Below are 21,727 nucleotides of genomic sequence, written 5' to 3'. Positions count from 1 at the left end.
TTTCATTAATGAAATTCTGATTTTATAGCATGCAAAGTATATAATGCTTAACCTGCGCTTTGATTATATTATTTACATGTGTCTACTTTCCTCTCTGTCACTGTCTTGGCAGATATCAACTTTCTTTGTGGATTTGGAGCATTGGAAGAGGTAATTGATCAGTATTCATTGGTTGACAAGAAATCCCAGTATTTCAAAAGCGACATTCCTAGATTTCTTGAATTAACAAGGTCTCTGAAGGATATTAACAACGAAACTCCAGAGGATCCAGGCATCGCAGTGACAGAAATTAGGTGCTCTGTTAATTCAATGGCTGTTAATCTAATCAGCCTAAAAAAATACTCAAACTCTCGAGACGTGATTGGGAGAGTGGAGACGAGTTTCATACTTTCAGCAAGTCTAAAAAATGACATCAATTTGTGTTTGGATATACAATTCTCTACACTGTTGCTGGCTGCATCACATAATTCTATTTATCTAGCAAAATGTTTAACAGACCGTAAATGCGAATCAGACTTTAAATGTGTATCGGTCCTTGATATTTGTCTGTCGGCCAATCAACAAAATGAGATGGAGCTTCTCATTGCGGTACCCTCCTTGGAGATATGGTTTCATCTATCTGATTGGGTCATGGTGATTGATCAAGTGAATTCTTGCTTTCTCCAATACCCTCAAGGTTCAGCTATGAATACTACCAGGTTGGGGGATCTTTCAGTTCAGACCTCCCTGCAATCTCAGAATTTATTATCGCCAGAGTCAAATAAGTTGGTAAACAATGCTGTTGTTATAATTATGAAGTCCAAAAACATAAATGTGTCATGCCATGTCCCTCTGTGGGTTAGTGAAAATGCAACTCCTTTATCAGAGGATGTTGAATCTCATGGCTTGCATACAGAATCTCATAATGCAATGGGCAGAGGAAAGGACACCAAATTCCTAACAGTTGCTTTGCAGAGCCGAAGCTTTGAATTGCATCTCCGTGGCCCTGATTTGAAATTAAAAGCTAATTTTGAAAAAACAACTGGATCAGTGGGAATATGTGAGGGTGGTTCTGTACAGTCGTGGCCATTCTTCCAGCTACTTCAGCTAGGCACAGAGATACAGATTTGTGAATATGAGGAATTTCCAATGATGAGGGTCAATGTTGAGATCAATTGTGAAGCTTTTGATGTTTGGTTGTCACAACAAGTATTTTACTTTTGGCATGGCATTAAGTTCAGAAAGGCGGAGGGTGACCATTCAGAAATTACTTTTGGGAGTATGGATATGAAATTGCAACTAAAGAAGGCCTCTCTTTTGCTCACTGATGGAAGGGTATTTTTCTACTTTTATTTATTAAAGCATTATTGTAGCCTTGCTGTTTGTAATATTGCCAATTCCCATCTGGATGTATGGCTGGTTGCTGTTTTGGTACTCCTGTCCTAGTTAAGAAGCAATCACCTTCTCTGCGGACCATGAACAACTTTAAATATGCATGTCTTCTAGTCTAGCGTGTACCTTTATGATATCTCTTTTCTTAGAAACACTTCTTTCATGAGAAGAGAAAAGTAAGACTTCATATGTGATCTTTCATGGTCAGTAAGATGCTCAATTATGAATGTTTGAACATCTTTCTCCCTATAGCTCTTTAAAAGTTAAAACACACACAGATTTACTTTGACCGATTTGTATGAAGTCACGGCTATCTGCTAATACCAGTGTCCGTCTATTGAAATAAATTAAGGCACAATAACTTTTTTAATAATCTTGATCAATTTTAGTAACAATTTTTTTTAGGTATAGATTTTCTTGAATTTCCTTCCCATGAGTCCATATCCAAGTTGTGGATCCTTTTAAAATGTGTCCCTGAGTACTTGATATTGGGATTTCCTTAGTCCGATGCTCGTATGTGTACCAGAGTTAGTCATATTTGGTTGAACGAACTATCAATTAGGTAACTATATAACTTGGTCACATAATTTTCTGTTTGGGTCAAAGTTGAGATATTTTTGTGTTTTGATCGAGTGTTGGACATTAGGTAATCAGGTACAGCTCAATTTTTCCATTTACTTGCCAGTCATAGATCTGAAAGATATTATCGTTGCTGTTTTCATTTTGATCTTATCTGTCAATTAGCTTTAGCATCAGCTGTTACTCATTCCGTTTACATAAGGTTCCCTGATCCTTTGTTTGTCTTTTCTTGTTTTGTGCAGTTGAGTGGTAATGGGCCTCTGATAGAAGTACTCATGAGGAATTTAACTGTTCTTGTGGAGAATACCTCAAAGTTTTCAGCCGAAGGAGACCTGCTCATCAACTACAATAACATTGACAAGGTATTACACCTTCATAGTGATACTCTTTCTGGTACTGTGTTACTATAATAGTTTTTCTGTTGCCTTTGCATTTGCAGGTTGTCTGGGAACCCTTGCTAGAACCTTGGAGCTTTCAGGTTAAAATTATCAGAAATCGTGATAAAAGTACTCCTCTTGACAGTGGCATTATCACAGATATACTGCTCAAATCAACTACTCAATTGAACATAAATATCACAAAATCATTTTGTGAGGTATCATTTTATTTTCATCGTGAAGATGGATTGTTAAATATTTTTATTATTTATGTATTTCTTATGATAAATTTATATGCTTAATTGTGTCTTACAGGTTGTCTTAAGGGCCATGGAGATGATCAAGGAATCTAGGGGCCTGGTTCAGATACACGAGGTTTCTAACAACCATAGATTAAATAATCTTCAGTGTGTTGAAAATTTTTGCATAAGAAGATATGCTTCTTATACCATCCATAATATGACCTCCTTGCCCCTTGTATTTCATATCTATCAAGGGCTTGGCAATGTTGAGAAGGTTGATGTTTCAACTTCAGCAGACAAGAACACTGTTCCACCAGGTGCATCCATTCCTATTTACATTGATGGGACGCTGGAGGAACAAGCGTTTAGTTATAGACCAGCTTCTTCTTCTGAAGGACTTGGCAAAAAACTATCAGGCAAGGCAGGGCATTATTTCATGACCATCAAATTTGAGGGAACATCTGAGGGTTCAGAACCAATCTCCATGGATCTTGTTGGTCTAACGTACTTTGTGATAAACTTTTCAAACGACAACAAGAGGGAAGATGCAAATGTTGGGCTTCTTGTACCGGTGGTGTTCGATGTCTCTCTGCAGCGTTATAGCAAGCTTATACGACTGTATTCTACTGTGAGTTAGATGCCTAACGCTTCACATGATCTACCCACTTTCTACAACTTCTAATATACACGTTTTCTTTAAACGATTGTTGCAGGTTATATTCAAGAATTCAACGTCAATGCCGTTGGAGCTACGATTTGACATCCCTTTTGGCATGTCATCAAAGGTATATACAAAAAGAGTTTTGATATTTGATTGTCAGCTGCTTATTGTAAATTTGGTATGAATTATTTTGTTCATTGCAATTTTGATATCCTAAATTTCTGACCTCTGTCAAACAATAGATTGTAGATCCAATCAATCCCGGCGACGAATTTCCTCTTCCTTTACATCTTGCTGAAGCAGGTCACATGATGTGGCGTCCTCTTGGTAACAGTTATATGTGGAGTGATGTTAATCTTTCAAAGATTCTTTCAACTGAAAGTAGGAGTGGGTCTTTGAGATATCTTGCTTGCAATCCATTTCATCCAAGCAGTTACCTGTTTCGCTGTTGCCTATCAGTTCAAGACATAAGCTTGTCTTTATCTGGGAGAATGAAGAGATCACCCGGTCTCAATGGTTCTTTGAAGCAGTCAGTCGCAGCTTATGATCAGTTACACCAACATAAAACACCAAAGACCAGGTTCATTCGTCGTGTGACGCTGACCACGCCATTAACTGTTAAAAATTTTCTTCCTCATGCAATATCTGTCACTATAGAAGGTGGTGGAGCCACTCACACAGCAGTAGTCAGAGAGGTATGCAGAAGCTTTCAAACTAAATACCGGATTCTTCTTGCTGGAATTAGTATTTTTGTTTCAGGAAGCTTTATTAACATTTAATATAAACCTTGTTCGTTTAGGTGGACGCCTCGTTTTTTCATGTTGACTCTTCACATGATCTTGGTGTGACGTTCAATATTGATAGCTTTGGTCCAGCAGCTGTTAAATTCCCACCTGCAGAAACATTCAGGGCAACAGCTAAAACTAGTGGAACTATGTTATCACTGACAGAAACTATGACTTTAACTGCTGATCTGTCTGATGGTAATTTACGTTTACTAAACTTCTACTTTACCTGCTTCATCCCGTCATCTAATACTCCTTATATTCTGTATTCTGCAAGGTTCTCTATATGTTGTGGTTGAAAAGATGATGGATTCTTTGTCTGGTGCTCGGGAACTTTGCATATCAGTTCCGTTTTTGTTGTACAATTGCACAGGATTTGCACTGACAATTTCAAGATCAGACAATGAACTAAAAGGAAACTATCAAATTGTTCCTACCTGCTATGATTCAACTGAGAAGGGATTATTCATTGATCATAAGGATGGCCTTCACCTCTTAATATCTGAGGATAGGGGCCTTATGGGGAAGAGTCTGTCAAAAAATCATATTATCTCTTCTAAGGAAATTGTCAATCCACATTCAGGGTTACTTACTACGCAGTCGTCAGTTTCACATGGTTCTATGTATCGTCGTCTATCTGTGAGCAAGTTGGATTTGGCTGTACAAGGAGATTCTCTAAGCTACTTGTCCAAGCCGTTGGAAACTGACAGTCAATCAGAGTTCAAATTCTCCAATGTTTCAAATAACGAGTGTCTAAAAGCTAGCCCAGTTATGTACTCCCCTGATCCAAGTGCTGTTGCTAGTGAAGTAATGGTCAGATTGACCAGGTACCAATCTGAAGGTCCTGTAGAAAACTTACCCAGCTCATCATGGTCAAGCCCTTTTTTTCTTGTTGCTCCTAGTGGGTCAACTGCGGTTTTGGTTCCAGAACCATCTAAAAGTTTTGCGGCTATTATATCTGTGACCTCGCATATACTTGATACACCACTTATGGGACGAACAAGAGCCATCACATTCCAGCCAAGGTGATAGACTGTGCTATACTCTCGATTTTGTTTTCTTTATTGAATGTACATAAGCATGTTAATCTTTCGATCGAAGAGCCATCTCGATTTTGTTTTCTTTATTGAATGTACTTAAGCATGTTAATCTTTCTATCAAAGTGCTACCTCATGAAGGTTTGTGCAGCTCAATTAACCTATATAAACATCATATATGAGGATCAGGCTCTGAACATTTGGAAATTTTGAATTCACTAGCATCTTGTGTCCTAAAATCTATCTTAATGACCTGGAAACTGGTGCTTTTCTGAAACATTTTAGTCACTCTTGACCAATAATTGCACCAAGAAATCTTAATGCATAACTGCGATCAATTGGATGTGAAAAATTTCAGAATTTGGATTTACTGCATATGATTTTGTGTTAAAGTACCCTCCCTTTAGCTTGTCAAATTGAGCTCAACTAGGGAACATATGGGGGTAGGCTTTGTGCAAAAATGCATTTTGATTTACTTTTGTCCTTGGACTACAACAACAAATAATAACCCAATTGGTATGTGGGCCTGGGAGATGACTCGAGTTAATACATGGATAAGAAGCATTCCTTTATAAATAATTAAATTCATGATTGGATTTTTTTTATTAATATTTCTTTATGAAATTGCCATTTAACATATTTTGTTTTGAAAGGTTGGCTTATAAGTTATAGAGGTTCATTGAATGGGTGAGATTCCCCAGTGTCACGTGGACTTGCTTAGGAACGCCTTTTCATATATTAGTATAGATATGTAGCCCCTCCAAATGGAGGTCTAGATCTACGCAGCCTTAACCGTGGCCAATTGGAACTAGCAAAGAGGTTGTTTCGATGACTTCCCCTCGTTTAATCTCTCAGGTATAACTATGAACTGTGTTTCAATTTGATCTGTTGGTCTTGGTACTGAGCCAGAAAGCAATGGGTACGAGATCTGTTAGAATACTAGCCTAGGAAGTCATATGCCTTATTGCCTTCTGTGAGCTTTTAGTGTTGAAGATTGGCTCTTGTCAGGCCTATGTATTGGTGTGATTAGCTGAACTTTCTTCGCTGAGGTGCTCTTTTCTGCCTTTTTTTTCTTTTGCAGATATGTAATCAGTAATGCATGCAGCAAGCCGTTGTCCGTAAGGCAGAAGGACTCAAAGAAAGATATTAAATTAGGTGTTGGACAACATTCTCATCTTCACTGGATAGATACCACAAGGTATTCTGTTGATATCCTGAACTAGTGAACTCATATCTATGCATTTGTAAGCTTGGCCACGTAACTCTGGCAACAATAAACATGAAGGGGCACATGTATATGCTCAATGAATCTGAGACTATTACATTGTGTTAAGTCAGCAGTCTTACAAACCTAACAAATTAGCAAGTTCGTTTGCTTCTTTTTTTTGATTGCTTGTTGAACCTGCTACAGGGAGTTACTTCTTACTGCCTGCTTTAATGAACCTGGATGGCAGTGGTCAGGCAGCTTTCTTCCTGATCATCTGGGCGATACACAATTGAAAATGCGGAATGTTTCTGGTGCATCGAATATCATACGAATTGAAGTACAGAATGCTGATGTCATTCAAAATGAGAAGATAATTGACAACGCCATTGGCAAGTCAGGAACAATTTTCATTCTTCTTTCTGATGATGACACAGGCTTCGTGCCTTACAGAATTGATAATTTCTCAAACGAGGTATGTAGTTGCATATTGACCGTCTTATCTGCAATATGGTATTGAAGTCCCTAATGTTAAAGAGAGCTAAGCTAAAGGTTGGGTCCAACCCTTTCGCATTTTTAACCTTTTGGGACCTTAAACCCAATTTCCGGTGAGTTAATCACAGGCCAACCCACTGTTAACCACAGGCCAACCCACTGTTAACCACAACAACCAAATGAATTAAATGCAATAAAATGTGAACAGAAAAATGAATTAAAAGAAATTAAATGCAATAAAATGCAAAAAACTCCTCTTTTCTCTCCTTCCTAACTCCCTCTCTATCCTCTCTCACAACCACGACGCCACCATCCAATTTCTCTCTCCTCCCTTACAGCTACCACCCAAAATTTCTCTCTCCTCCATCCTCTCCTTCCCTAGCCGCCAGCGTTCTCGCCTACCCTTACTACCACCGGTGCTCTCGCATACCCTTTCCGCCGTCGGCGTCTTTCCTCCTCGATCTGGTCACCACTTCGTTTTCTCTACTCACCCGCCGCCTCGCTTCTCTCCTCGATCTCTCTCCCACTCACCACCACCGCCCCGAAACCCTAACTCCTGCGCCAGAGATGGAGAGAGAATGAAGCAGTGAGTTGAATAAGCAAATAACATCAATTGTAGCAACAGGGTAAGTGGTGGATGAAGGAGGATGAACACACAGGAGGCGAACCAACACCGATAGGTAAGGTGGTGATAATAATGGTGGTGTCGTGGTGGCCGTGATGATGATGATGATGATAGTGGTGGTGGAAACAATCCATCTGTCATTTTGAATTTTTAACAAGTTTTCCCTCCGTATTTATTTAAGAGATACACTTGGTCGAGCACATGTATTAAGAAAAAGAATTGAATGAAATAAAGTAATAAAACAAGTGGGGTTGAGTAGATATTTTAATAAGTAAAACAAGTTGGGACCATGTCATTTTAGGGGATGGGGGGTGGGGATGGGATGTAGATAGATTATTTAATTAGATGGTGGGGTTGATAAGTTACTAAAAATAGCAAGTGTATCTCTTAAATAAATACGGCCGGAAAAGGCAAGTATATCCCTTAAATAAATACAGAGGGAGTACTTATAGTTTTTTTTAATTTTATCTAAATATTAGGTAATATTCATTGATTTGGTACTGATGGTTTTCCTAAAAAGAATTGCTGAATGTATGGAGTTGTGATGATGAATTTAGGAAAAATGTGAAATGGATTGGGTTGATGATTCCTTGCAAATTAAGAATACCTTTAGTGAAATTACAAACAAATGTAGGTGTAATATTCTTTCCTTTGGTGTATTTTCTCATTTGAATAATAAATATAAAAAAACAAATGTCGTGGCGCCACGTGGAATTTAACCCAGTGGACTAACCTATTGGTTGCTTTGGTTAATTTTTGGTCGGAAAATTAACAATATGTCCTAAAAGGTTAAAAAAGAAAAAGAAGGTGGAGGTCCCAAACAGCAAAAATTGTGAAAGGTTGTACCCCAACTTTTTATATTTAACTCTGTTAAAGATAAGTATTAGGGAATTTATTATCACCTTGCTTGTAATGTAATTTGGGGAAGTCTTAGGCTCCGTTTGGTTTGGTGTAAAATGTTTTCAATAGAAAATTATTTTCCATGAAAAACATTTTTAAAGGAAAACACAATTCCAAACTAGTTTTCTTTTGTTTGGTTCCTTTAAAGAAAATGGGAGAAGATGGTGATATTGAGGGGAAGAAAGGAGAGGGAGGTAAGGAGGAAAAGTGGTTTTCCTCCATTTCAAATGGAAAAGGTTTTTCCACCTTTGGTTTCGCAGGGGATGGGATGTAGATAGATTATTTAATTAGATGGTGGGGTTGTTAACCATCCCTTGCGAAACCAAACAACGTAAAATATTGAAAAGGGGAAAACCGTTTTCCATGAAAACGTTTTACACCCTACCAAACGGAGCCTTAATGTACTCCCTGTGTCCTAGAGTAAGTTAACATGTTTCATTTTTTTTCTTTCGTAGCGTTACGTTAACATACTACTTTTGGTAGTTCCTTTTCCCTCTCTAAATTTTCTCTAAAATTGGGGTCCCACCCACCCACCCACTTCTTTCTCTAAATTTTTCCATTCGCTATTTCTGTGCCGTCTTCCTATGTTAGCTTAGCTTTAGCACAAAGAGAGTCCTTCCACTCCCTTTTACTTATTCTTCCTGGAGTCCATATATTTTCTGATCAGCTCTTTGATCCCATTACCTCTTCCCATACAAGAATTCACAATAATTTAGTAATTTGTTTATCGTAAAAAATAATACAGAGTTGTATCTTGTGCTCAAGGTGCTTAATAGCGTTGCAAAATCTCGTTATTTCTTTTGACATTTTTTTGGAACAAGAAACTTGCAAATGTTTCATTCCCATCTTTGTTATGAAAACCAAAAAAAAAAAAATTGTTACCTTTACCCTTCTTTCTAAAGAATGTTGAGCTAATCACCAACCCGAACAAAACCTCATAAATGTCGTCCTGCCATGATTTGTTGAATTCCAACTACAAGTGATAAAATGATCTGAAAACTTTGTCGTTTCTCCTACCTCCATTATTGCTATTATCCTGCTTCCGGTGACAGTCAAGGCCATAGATAAAAAATGCGGTATCGGTCACGGTCGCGGGATCGGTCGCGGAGTCTCGGTAACGGAAATGATGCGTTAGTCGCGGACCGTATCGCAGTTGTCGCGTAGGAATTTGAAATTTGAAAAAGAAGCCCCATGTCAGCCCATTCACTACCAATCCTAGTCCCAGGCCCGGCCCTGGGCATAGGTAAGGAGTGCGACCGCCTAGGGCCCAAGGCTGGGAGGGGCCAAAAATCATTGATTGATCCATTAACAATTTTGTACATTTATGACAAGTCGCGCGTTAATAAATGTTAGGGTATTGTGGCGCATTGGTTTCTTTTGTTTACTCATTAACCTGTAACCCGAGTTCGAGGCTCCCATGTCAAACATCTTCTACCTTTTTTTTTTTTAAGGGATAGCTTTTAATTTCTTTGTAACTTTTGTATTTTTACTTTTTTTTTAATGCTAGTTTCTTTGTGTTTCTTACCAAATGCGTTGATTTCATTATTATAAAAATAACAAAAAGTCAAAATATATACTAGTAGTAAATATTTTTCTTGAATAAAATATTATGGGTACGTTAGTTGTTTATACTCTTTGACTTTAATAGGATTGTGTTAATAAAAAGACTCAAATAATATAAGAGTAATTGGTTGTAAAAATAAAATATAATTTAGCAGCTTACTTTTTTTTTTTTTAATCAGTTGTTTGTACTTCCTATTAATGTATTTTGAGGGGTATCGTACTTCCTGTTATTTGGTTGATTAACGTTGTTAAACATATATAGTACGAAATATTTTTATTGGAAAATAAATTAAAACTTAACGAAATTCTCTTTGGTGACAATTAATGCAAATTCTTAATACTTCGTAGTAGAATTTTTTAAATAAGGGCCTTCTTTTCATGTTTCGCCTAGGACCCATAAAATGTCAGGACCGGGCCTGAAAGACGTATCATTTTGGAAGGGGCCCTGATCACTTACTTATTTTGCCTGGGCCCCTCAAAATGTCAGGACCGGGGCTGCCTAGTCCCCCTCCCCTAAACCGTACACGTGTCATAATTAATATGAATTACTTTGTCTACCTTCTCTCTCCTCTCTTGTTTTAGATTTGAAAATGGAGTTCTCTACTCTATTTCAATGGAATTTCTCCATTTCTTTCCTTTTTCCCTTTCTTTTTGTCGAAAACATGGGGTATTCGGCTGAAAACCGAGTAGATGTGAGGTTTATAACGTTTAATGCGGACATAATTCGTTCGGATCGGTTGAACCGGCTGGGATCTCGCCGTTTTTAAAAACACCTTTACAACTCGGCCGATCTCGTATCGCCAGCCTCCAAAACCTTGTTAACTCGGGCGATACGACTTAACTTGGGCGAGTTTTTACACCATGGTCAAGGCGCTGGTGATAGAGAACATCAGTGACATACAAACAAACCATGTGAACATTTTTTATCGATTCTTATAGATGTACATGCGAACAAAACATGTGTGTTGTGGTCGTTACAAATTTGCAATCCACTTCAATATGGATTCATCAACATCTGAAATGGTTTTGTGATGTGGTTGATCATTCAAGAATTTTTTTTTGAAGTGGTTTCTGCTGTGTATCCTTTTATTTTATTCATATATATATATGTACTTATACTTATACAACTCAAAGGACTCAAAATTGAATAACACTAGGCTATTTTGTTGGGTAGAAGTCTATCTACTCTAGCATTTTTCAAAAAGTCAGATTTTGAAAGACTTCTGTGATTCTATCATTTATCTCAAATTCTCAACATCGTTTTAGAAACCTTGCTTCTTTGTTTTTACCGTCAGTGTCTGTTTGGTTTTTTTTAAGCTCAATGATGCTTTGGTACGGCGACATTTAATGCTGGTTTTATTTTTCAAGTATCAACCTCGTTCACTTCAGCCTTTTGGTTTTAGTTATGCACTCTTTCAATCTATTTTACTTTTACGTCTAAGTTCTATGTTAGATTATTAAAAACTCCTTCACAACCAGGCAGCTTGTTTCCTTTATGAACCAGTAAATGCTATTCGGTGTGAGTTTTTGAATTGAACACAAAAGGCACTTTAGAATTTTAAATTTTTTTCTGTATGCACTTGTAACTTTATGTCGATTAAAGTAATTTTACAATAAACTTACAGATGGTCCTTGTATCTACCTTGTAGACACTGCGAATTTACCAACAAAAGTGTGAAACTCTGGAAACTACAGTTCATCCATACACTTCGTGCCCTTATGCTTGGGATGAGCCTTTTTCCCCCCATCGACTAATTATTGAGGTATGCAGTTTTTCCGTATTCCCCTCTTCCTCCTATTCCTGCTTAACACTATCTTTTGGCAAATTCCCTTTACAGATTTCGCAAAATCCCGTTTGTTTTATGTTTATGATCTGTGTGTGATATCCTTACCCTTGATTCTTTCATTTCTTCTAGAACCATCAAATTCCTTAGATGTTATATGGTATATCATATTACTATACCAAAAAACGTAACTCTTATTACTCATGAACTTGGATGTTACTACAAGGTTCCTGGAAAGCGCACATTGGGATCATATACACTTGATGATGTAAAGGAATATCCACCAATAAATTTGGCATCATCTTCAGTTTCGTCAGAGGTACTTGTTCTTTATCCCAACTTTCTGTTCTGCTCATATCGTGAGCTTTTTTCTCGGGCAGCACTTTGTTTTGAGAATAAATTGTTTAGCTATGCTGAAAAGCTTAGTGACGTAAATCTGTTCTCCTTTATCTAACATATTCATTGCTCTTTTCTAACTACTACTTTTTTTCTTGACAGCAGATGCATGAGAGAACATTGCTTTTATCAGTACGTGCAGAGGGTGCAATGAAGGTATCTTAGCTATATACATCAGAATACATCCTTTGTCTGTTCCGTAATCTTCATATGAGTAAATTTGTTATTGCAGGCCCTCAGTGTTATTGATTCAAGTTGTCATGTATCGGAAGAGGTGAAATGTCCAAGTTCTATTTCAACAGGGGGGGAAAAAGAAAGTAAAGAAGGGGTGGGAATGTATCTTGATTACAAGGAGAAGGTATCTGTCAAGCTATCGTTTGTCGGAATCTCCTTGATGGATTCATCTCCTCAGGTATACTTTTGGTGTGATCATATGTGGCCTTATACCTGCTTCAGCTGGTTTGCTCAACGATTTTTTTTTTTCAATTCAATAATTGTCAGGAGTTGCTTTATGCATCTGCGAAGGACATAAGAATTGATTTTCACCAGAATGTGGAGCGACAAAGTTTTTCCTTCCAAATCTCATCGTTACAAATTGATAATCAATTGCGTGGTACGCCATATCCAGTTGTTTTATCTTTTGATGAAGACTTCAAAGGAAGCCTTGTCAGCCAATTGATAAATAAAGATGGTGGAACGAAGACTAAAATTGAAAGTATGATGACTTATGCTGTTGGGATCTCCTCTGAACCTAAGATTTGTGTGGTGGTTTCAAAATGGAGGAACAAAGAGATGATGTTACTTTCATTTGAATATATAAGCTTAAGGTGTGTGCAGTAGCACTCAGTATTCTATCAAATAGTTTCTCCAAATAATACATTGGAGACTTACCCTTTATCACAATGTGTACAGGATTGGAGATCTGTCCCTTGAGCTTGATCTGGAGCTGCTTTTGAAACTACTTGAGTTTATTAAGGCAATCCCTTTGTTAAATTCTGATATTTCAGAATCTGTGAATAATGATGTATGCAAGCCGGGTATAGTGGACAAGTCTTTTTCTTTTGCTCCACAGAATTCTGAATATTTGAGAGATATTGGAGATCATCAGTTCCCAAAGAGACTGTATACTCTATCTGAATATCACACCAGTACCACATCATTGCCAGAAGTAGTTCCAATTGGAGCTCCTTGGCAGAACATTTATCTTCTGGCAAAAAGACAAGATAAGATTTATGTAGAAGCTTTTTCGTTGGCTCCTGTTAAAATGTCATTGAGGTATGTACAATCAAGTGTCTCTTTGAGTGTTTTTATTTTTATTTTTGTAATGACTTTTACCTGCATTTGCCTTTTAATTTTACATTATCCTGCAGCTTTTCAAGCAATCCATGGATGCTCAAAACAGCAGGTTTGTCATCTGGTGAATCTCTCATCCATGTAAGTATCAGGGATCTGGTTTCTGAAACTACAATTTTGGTACTTTCTTTTATAGATACTAGTTATTATTTTCCCTAAAACTCAGTTGTGTAACATATTCCTCTCTTAATCAAAATAGATTATTTACCTAAAAGTGGACATGATTGCTGGGAAATCTTGATAATCAGACAAGTGATAAGCATATTATTCTGGGATGTTGCTATAAGAGGGAAGTGGAAATTATTCTGTGATAAATAGTGGGCGGTTATTGGGGATCAGGAAGGAACTTGAATATTCTACCCCCCCCCCCCCCCCCCCCCCCACCCTCCCCGCGCGGGGGAAGTTGTTGTTTCATCCAATCGCCAACTGTGTTTAGATATTTGCTATAAGAGTGAACAGTTTGTTTGCTCAAAGTACAATTAGTTTAGTGTGAGCAACAATAAATACTCTCCAACCTGGGAATAAATGTAATATTAAAACATAAATTTTCAGTCTGCTTGTGTGACCCGCTGGATGGTGCCATGGTCTATATTGGTTTCTTCGTGTTAACATTTGTAATCTTTAGGTGTTTCCTCAATTTTGATGCAATTGCTCTATACGTCAATAGGAAATTCTATTAGGTAGAAAATAGGTTTTTCCGTTTACTGGTCTCTTCGACATTTATATTTATAATGCATGTGGATGACGATATTATTTTTTGGTTTGGGTAAAGACTGAAGTTTTTTTGGGGGAAAAAAAAAACTTCCTGGACCTTGTTCTTGTTAGGTCTAGAGAAATTAGAAATGGGCCTGAGACATTATAAATGGGGCAACCCAATAAGATCGAGGAGAGTTCGAACCACTTACAAGCCCAAAGGAGGTTCCATACAAAAACCATTTTGGCAGTAGTAGGAGTGTTTCTCAAGCTTATAAGTTCTTATGTTCTCTTTGTCTTTCTCTCATGTGGGACAACTCACACATGTGGGTAACAATTACCCTTCCTCCGTTCTTATTTAGTTGATACAGTTTGACTTTAGCACTATTAATACACCCTCCTTTGACCGAATATTGTTATTTATGCGCAAGGTAAAACATTCATGTGAGATCTTGTTTAAGTCGTCTTGATAAATATTTTCGAAATATCAACGTTTTATAATTTTTTCTTTTACATAATTAAAGATATTAATGATAAAAAATGTGCATTGGCAAACGTGAGTAAAGAAATGTGTCAACTAAATAAGAACGGAAGAAGGGTGATTATGGTTTATGTTCAGTGGGGTCACTTCATGATCAAGTAGTTTTGCATTGAGCTTTTGAACATTTTATTTGCTCTTAATTACTTTTGTAGTATAAATCTGCATGCCTCTTGACTAATCATCTTATGCCCACAGAGAGGTATAATGGCTCTTGCTGATGTTGAAGGAGCACAAATATGCCTCAAGGAACTAACCATTACGCATCATATGGCTAGTTGGGGTTCCATTCAAGAAATCCTCCTCAAGCATTACACCAGGCAGTTTCTTCATGAGATGTACAAGGTACCGCATCTTGCTTTTGTGCCAGAAATTTTAGTTTAATCATACATGTTATAGTTTCAGTCTATAAAAACAGAAAGAGCTTGTATTTATTTATTCAACCATATGAAAATTATTTTTCTACTCCGTATTTTGTTTATTTTATTGGGATTTGTAAGATAAGTCTACATGGTATAGTGACTTAGTGAGAGTGGATTTTTATATTGTCATACTGTTACATGTCTTGCTTTGACTTGAGAAGTTTGGAATTTTAGAATTATGTGGTCGGAAATGTCAGTTCTTTGTTTCAGAAATGTTAAACAATAAACCGTTTTTAGTTGAAAGTTATATTCACTATATTTTCTGCAGGGCGTACTCTTATCCCCATGTTTTTAGCCAAGTCAAGATATCTTGATTGAGTTATTACTTTTAAGGAAATTCCAATATAATGCTGACGTTGCTGCTACTTATGAGTCAGGTGTTTGGCTCTGCTGGTGTAATTGGAAACCCGATGGGCTTTGCTAGAAGGGTTGGGCTTGGTGTCAAGGACTTCATTTCGGTTCCAGCAAGAGGGGCTCTGCAGGTATGCAATGATATGAGGATGACATGAATTTACGTTTGATAACAAATACTGGCTTGCTGTCTTTCTTTTTTTTTTGGGCCAAAGTTTTTATTGTCATTCTAATCAAAGCTAGTTTCTACTCAGCAGAGTCCTTCTGGGTTGATCTCAGGAATGGCTCAAGGCACTAGTAGCCTACTTAGCAACACACTGTATGCTATGAGTGACACTGCAACACAATTCAGTAAAGCTGCTCACAAGGTAAACGCCAATCTAACATAGGCAAGTAGATGGATAAAAGCTGCAGTTAATAATTAGTATATTGTGTATCTAGGGAATTCTTGCTTTTACATTCGACGACCATGATGTCTCAAAAATGGAACAACAAAGGGTCGTAACTTCTTCTCAGAGCAAAGGTGTAATACATGAAATGTTTGAGGTATGATAAAGCAAACCCACTTTAAGTTCCCCCCTGGTATTCTCTTAATTTTGGTAAAGCGGCCTTTCCAATCTACTACTTCTTCTCTCTCCAGGGATTAACTGGTCTTCTGCAATCGCCTATTAAAGGAGCTGAGAAGCATGGAATTCCGGGGGTTCTGTCAGGTATATCTTATCGAGAACAAGCTATGTTTAATTTAGGCGTTTGTTTTATGAAAATTTGTAGAAAAGCGTTTCTATGTAGTGTCTATGGAAAAAAAATCAAAATAAAACTTCCCAAAAAAATCATCAGTTAATTAACATTAGTTAGAAATTGTTATTGTAAATTAAAATCCCTCCGTCCCTTTTTATTCTTTACGTATTCCGTTTGGGGCGTCCCTTTTTAATCTTTGCGTTTGCAATATTTGTTTTTATATTTTAACATAAATTCCCCTAATATTCTGTCAAAAAATCGTGCCAAGTAATTATTTTAATCAATAAAATCCACTGGTGCATTAAATCTCTCTTACTTTCCTTGTGTCAGATTTTGGATAAAAGAGAAAACATTATTAATAAAAGTAATTTGCATTGTTTAAGTAAAAAATATTAAACGTAAATGTCAGATGGTATCTTTATCCATATTAGTTATTTGTTAAATCGCGTGCATGATACCAAACTGAAATATTAAAAAGGGACGGAAGGAGTAGAAAACATCCCCAAGTGTGAAAAGATTGTTTTGCTCCAAATGTGTCCTTAATTTTTTTTCTCCATAAGGCCATAATATAGCCGCTACACAACCAATTTCCTGCAATTTCAAAAGGTTGATAACTTCACTTAAGGTTGTAGATAACATTTACCACTTTTAGTTAACATGGAAATGACAGAAATTAGTGAACAGTGTACTTAAAGGTTAAGGGTGGTTTCTTTAATATTTTTCATTTTAGGATTTCGGTTAACAATAAAATATGACCCCCAAGAGTGTTTTTATGTTAAATTTTCCTAATCGCTGTAACTATAATATACAATACTAAAAATAGATACCAATAGACTACAGCCAAGACTTCCACCAAAATCCACCTTCCTCAATAAAGCATGAATTTATGTGTCATGAAGCTTTGTTCGAGGAATCATCTGTCTTCATTTGACATGTATGATATTCCTAATTGATACTTGATTGGGAAGAGAGTTTAAATTTAAAGGGAGAGATAAGCTTGGGAAAAAAGGAGGGGGGCACGGCATGGAAAACAAATTTGATGCTCATTAGTATTGAACCTTCCCATTGCCAAGGACCACAAAAACGACTTTTGCCTTGAAAATAAATATTCTTCCGGGGAAATAGGAAACTGAGGGGGTAGGGTCAAGCAACACAAAATATTTATTGTAAAAGTTTTTAAAATCGCATGTCCACACCGTTGAATACTCTACTGCAATCAATTGTAGATTCAGAACCTCACTAGAGAAGAAAGCTCCTCTAACTCCTCGTGCGGGTGGCCTCCAGAAAAGTAAATCTGAAGCATCCCGCAATAAAATTCAGACACGAGGGCATATATTTTGAAGACAATTGGTATAACCGTGTAACTGAGGAATTCGAATGCAACAATTATCCCCTATCTTGAATCTCACCAAAGGAGAGAATAAAGTGAACACCAATGAACTACCATGTGTCACTCTAGCTTCCTGACATCCCGTCATTTTCCTGCATCTGTATTTTCTCTTAATGGCTCAATGCCAAAGGGACACGTAAAAGTCGGAATCAGAAGGAAAAGCACCAAAAAAATTTTCCTATGGGTGCAGTATTTTAAGCCACCACTTCCGAAAACCTAAACCTCTTTTAGCCTTGGACGACAAACCATACATTCAGACCATACACAAGATGAGATCTTCTCACTTCACCAGAACCAAACCACAAAAAATCCTCATCATCTTGTTAAACTTACTTGCAGGAGTTGCAACACTCACGGTCATTTTGATTAGGACATGGAAAAAATTGCGAATGCAAACAGGTAAAGCCTCTTCCAAATGTGCATGTCTTACATGTTCATCCAATGTGGCTTCCTCAATCAACATCATGGAAGATCTAGATAACAAGTGAAACAGATATTTGCAAAAGACCCCCAACTGGTACAGTAAACTTTGAAGATGCTCACTACATCTTCATTTTTGCCAACAAGAATTCATTTTTTTCTTTGCTGTCACTATTTAATAAATTAATTCTAGTTCTGTGTCTGAAAGAAGGTGGAAACTAGGATAGACTGTAGATAGGAGGAAGGATGAACGGAAGTTTGAGAGCAACTGAGCCAGCCTGGTGCTTCACCAGGGGTCACTGGAAACCCCCTGGAGCCGAGGCCGTAGGAAAAGAAAGGGGAGGAGGGTGGACGGAGATCTGGTGCCTTTCTATTAACTAAACTTCTAAGTCTATCTCATAAAGAATGTGATTTTCCCAATACTTTGGGTTGCCCTATGAAATGTCCACTTAAAGTTGTCAATGGATCGGAGTAATTACTTGTTACGCTTAATTTTCTATGACCCTTACTTTTTTTGTTTGAAAAAGTGATAGCATCACATAACGTTGAATCTACACCAAAATTTTTTTTTTTTTTTTGAGCAAACACCAAAATATTTCATATTAAGTGGAAAAAGGTATTGGTATAGCACGTAGATTGGTGGAATTGAAAAGGGAAATTGTGTTAGCTTTCTGTAGTTGCTGAATCTTGGTACTTGCTCTTGTAACTGCAGGACTTGCCTTAGGTGTTACTGGGCTTGTGGCAAAACCTGCAGCTAGTGTGCTTGAAGCCACAGGAAGGACTGCACAAAGTATAAGAAATCGGAGTAGACTTTATCGACCAGGAACACATCACTTGCGTGCTCGTCTTCCGAGGGCTTTGAGTGCAGAACGGCCTCTGGGGCGTTATTCTTGGGATGCAGCGATTGGTACAGCTGTGCTCTTGGAGGCTGATGGTTCAAAATTCAGGGATGAAGTCCTAGTAATGTGCAAAGCACTGCAGGTTGCTGGTGAATTTGTTGTTCTTACTGAAAAACTCATCTTGATCATTAGATGTTCTAGTCTAGTAGATCTAGGAAAGCCAGAGTTTCAAGGCATTGTCTCGGAACCAGAGTGGATATTGGTAGCTAAAATTGCTTTGGAAAGTGTGATACATCATAATGTAGATGGAGAAGTTGTGCACATTGTTGGAAGCAGTTCGGAAACCCTTATTGGGCAAAGTCAACATCAACAAAGGAGGACTGGAGGTAGGATGAAGCTATGGAGTAAATCTGTAAATCCACTTCCACTCTTTCAGACCGATTTGGCATTCACTTCCCAGGAAGATGCTAACTACTTTCTGAAAGTTCTGTCGTCTGCGATTGACAAGGGAAGAGATCAAGGTTGGGGAAAGGTGTACCTTCTTTACCAAAGTAATTCAAGAAAGTGAATAGTGTATTTCTAGCAATGTAAAAATGTGTAGATGTATTTGTATCCTGTAAATATACACAATTTTGTCTCTTGTTTTGTTTCCTTGTTCTTCTTGATTATAGAGCTTATGCATCTCACACCTTGTAAATACAGTGTATAGAAACATGTACATGCATGTTCACTTTTTACATATAGATGTTCTATTACAAGCAAAAGTTTTTGCGCTTTTACAAAATTACGTAGTACTCTGTACTAGAGGAGACCTCCACTTTATTAATCTAACTTTGCTGACTAATTTTGTTGATTTTTTTATATACTTTGTATATAAGATGGATGTGGTAGGTTGTTCATTGTGGGAATGGTAGTTGGGCAGTATGGGTGTGGAGAAGGTGGTTGTCTTTGTATTTTATCAAGTAATCACTTGTTATAATCTGTTAATATACGTCTTTCTCTTTCTCTCGCCTTTTCCCAGGTTTGTGGTCCAGTTTTACTTTGGCTCCGTTTGGTAGGGTGTAAAAGGTTTTCATGGAAAATGATTTTTCCCTTTTCAATCATTTTACGTTGTTTGGTTGGGTAAGGGATGTAAACAATTTTCCATTACTCCCTCAAATGTGGAAAACCCTTTTCCATTTGAAAGGGATGGAAACCACTTTTCCTACTTTCCTCCTTACCTCCCTCCCCTTTCTCCCCCCTCAATCTTCACCATCTTCTCCCATTTTCCTTTAAGGTACTAAACAAAAGAAAACTAGTTTGGAATTGTGTTTTCCCTTGAAAAATATTTTCCATGGAAAATCATTTTACAATGAAAACGTTTTACGTCTTACCAAACGGAGCCTTAGTAGCAAATTAAAAAAAAGAACGGAAGAAGTACTGATTATATGTGTTAGAAGAGTTGTTAGATTTGAACGTTAGATGAAGAAAATGTTTGATGACAACGTGACTTGAATATCACAACATAAGTCATCTTGTCTCTTAATATAAATACGCCAAACTAAAATTTCATAATTTTGTACCATTTACAAATTTTATAACTCATAACAAGCTCCAAATCTGCTGTGCCTCGGGTATTTCAGTTAATCAAACAAAAGGCTAACCATGGGACCAGGTGGCCCACCAGGCCCAGGACCAGGCCCGGGTCCATGGGGGCCTCCTCTACTAGGACCCGGCCCACTTCCTTTCTTTGGTGGCCTTTACAACATGCTGGGCTCTTGGTAAAATCATTTCTTTTCTTTTCTTTTTTCATTTTTTAATCTGTAAAATAAATAAATTACAAAAATCAAAGAATTGGTTTCTTTTGCTTCCCTCTCTAAGTGTTAGATCTTCTTCATTACCTTTATTTCCTATTTGAATCCAAAAGTCTAAATAATGAATAAATTTTCCGATACATCTGAATCCAAAAGTAATTTATAAGACTTCGTCCGAATGTTCTGATCCAAAATGGTCGGGCGTGATACTCCGATTCAAACGGAATAACTCTGCCACAATCAACCCTAATAGTTAAATACTTCATACTCCATAGTTGATAATCACTATGTAATGCGGAGATCAATATTTAAAATGAAATTATACAAATCCATTTACAATATGTACATATTTCTTTCCATCCTAATTCTTTGAAATTTAACTCAATCCTTTTTTTATTTTTTTTTATGTCAGCTTGAGTTGCTTGTGTTGCTGCTGGCTAATACAAGACTGTTTTGGTGGACCTCCAGGACCTTTTGGCCCCTCCCCTTTCGGACCTCCACCTCCCTAGTCATCTACCAATCCATGAGCCCTTTTTTATATACTCCGTGGCTGCTTTTTTTTTTTTTTTTTATTTATTATTATTATTATTATTATTACAAAGTTATTCTTGGTTTGAAATCGCAAGCTTGTATCATGATGTTATAGACTTAAATTAACAAGTATATTGTAAGAATGTTATAGACTTAAATTAAACACTAGTATGTATTCTTGTATTCTATTGTTTGTCTGTAGTTTCCTTGACATGACTTTAGGTAGGCTTAGCCAACATACTGCCCGGGGACACTAGATAGTATTGCGTCGTGTTAAAATTTTCAAAAAGAAGGCATATGCATAACCCAAACTCGTGAATCACAACGTCGTATCGTGGTTGTCTGCTTACTTCTGAAATTCAATTATTTTAGTGTTTTTGTCGTGACATGTATTATCGTGCATGTCTCAGAAAATTTATATTCGATCATATATATTTTACACAGTAACGTGTTGTGCCTACCCTATTTTTGTATCCTTTTCATGTTTTACTTTTTGTATTTGGTCGCATTGTGTCATGGGCTAATCTGACCTAGTTTCATCGCTAATTGATCGTGTCGTCATGCGGAATTATTGTAACAACCATAAACAGGGGTGTTCGTTGGACCGAATCGAGTGGACACTGGAAAAAAATTAAGGTTC

At 37.1% G+C, this 21,727-nt stretch overlaps 1 protein-coding gene across 6 annotated transcripts in view; it reads left to right on the top strand.

Moving 5' to 3' along the window:
- The window catches only part of LOC110805363 (uncharacterized), a 53,970-nt gene extending 34,403 nt beyond the window's left edge, over positions 1 to 19,567 (top strand). For 5 of the 6 annotated variants that reach the window (XM_022010950.2, XM_022010951.2, XM_056842953.1 and 2 more), the window contains 23 exons: positions 113 to 1,314; positions 2,193 to 2,312; positions 2,390 to 2,545; positions 2,643 to 3,197; positions 3,283 to 3,354; positions 3,473 to 3,925; positions 4,030 to 4,213; positions 4,293 to 5,040; positions 6,134 to 6,250; positions 6,464 to 6,731; positions 11,489 to 11,602; positions 11,850 to 11,942; positions 12,122 to 12,175; positions 12,252 to 12,431; positions 12,521 to 12,846; positions 12,932 to 13,294; positions 13,390 to 13,453; positions 14,802 to 14,948; positions 15,403 to 15,507; positions 15,634 to 15,744; positions 15,818 to 15,922; positions 16,017 to 16,086; positions 18,637 to 19,567. In XM_022010950.2, the coding sequence (XP_021866642.2) occupies positions 113 to 1,314; positions 2,193 to 2,312; positions 2,390 to 2,545; positions 2,643 to 3,197; positions 3,283 to 3,354; positions 3,473 to 3,925; positions 4,030 to 4,213; positions 4,293 to 5,040; positions 6,134 to 6,250; positions 6,464 to 6,731; positions 11,489 to 11,602; positions 11,850 to 11,942; positions 12,122 to 12,175; positions 12,252 to 12,431; positions 12,521 to 12,846; positions 12,932 to 13,294; positions 13,390 to 13,453; positions 14,802 to 14,948; positions 15,403 to 15,507; positions 15,634 to 15,744; positions 15,818 to 15,922; positions 16,017 to 16,086; positions 18,637 to 19,331 (6,302 nt within the window). In that variant the 3' untranslated portion in view covers positions 19,332 to 19,567. The remainder of the gene's footprint in view (positions 1 to 112; positions 1,315 to 2,192; positions 2,313 to 2,389; positions 2,546 to 2,642; positions 3,198 to 3,282; positions 3,355 to 3,472; positions 3,926 to 4,029; positions 4,214 to 4,292; positions 5,041 to 6,133; positions 6,251 to 6,463; positions 6,732 to 11,488; positions 11,603 to 11,849; positions 11,943 to 12,121; positions 12,176 to 12,251; positions 12,432 to 12,520; positions 12,847 to 12,931; positions 13,295 to 13,389; positions 13,454 to 14,801; positions 14,949 to 15,402; positions 15,508 to 15,633; positions 15,745 to 15,817; positions 15,923 to 16,016; positions 16,087 to 18,636) is intronic. The other variant, XM_022010953.2, reaches the window with a different exon arrangement.
- The last annotated feature ends 2,160 nt before the right edge of the window (positions 19,568 to 21,727 follow it).

The sequence above is a fragment of the Spinacia oleracea genome, chromosome 4, assembly GCF_020520425.1.
Source record: "Spinacia oleracea cultivar Varoflay chromosome 4, BTI_SOV_V1, whole genome shotgun sequence".
Classification (NCBI taxonomy): domain Eukaryota; kingdom Viridiplantae; phylum Streptophyta; class Magnoliopsida; order Caryophyllales; family Amaranthaceae; genus Spinacia; species Spinacia oleracea.
The sequence above is the reverse complement of the archived record's forward strand: the minus strand, read 5'-3'. Positions and strand labels throughout refer to the sequence as shown.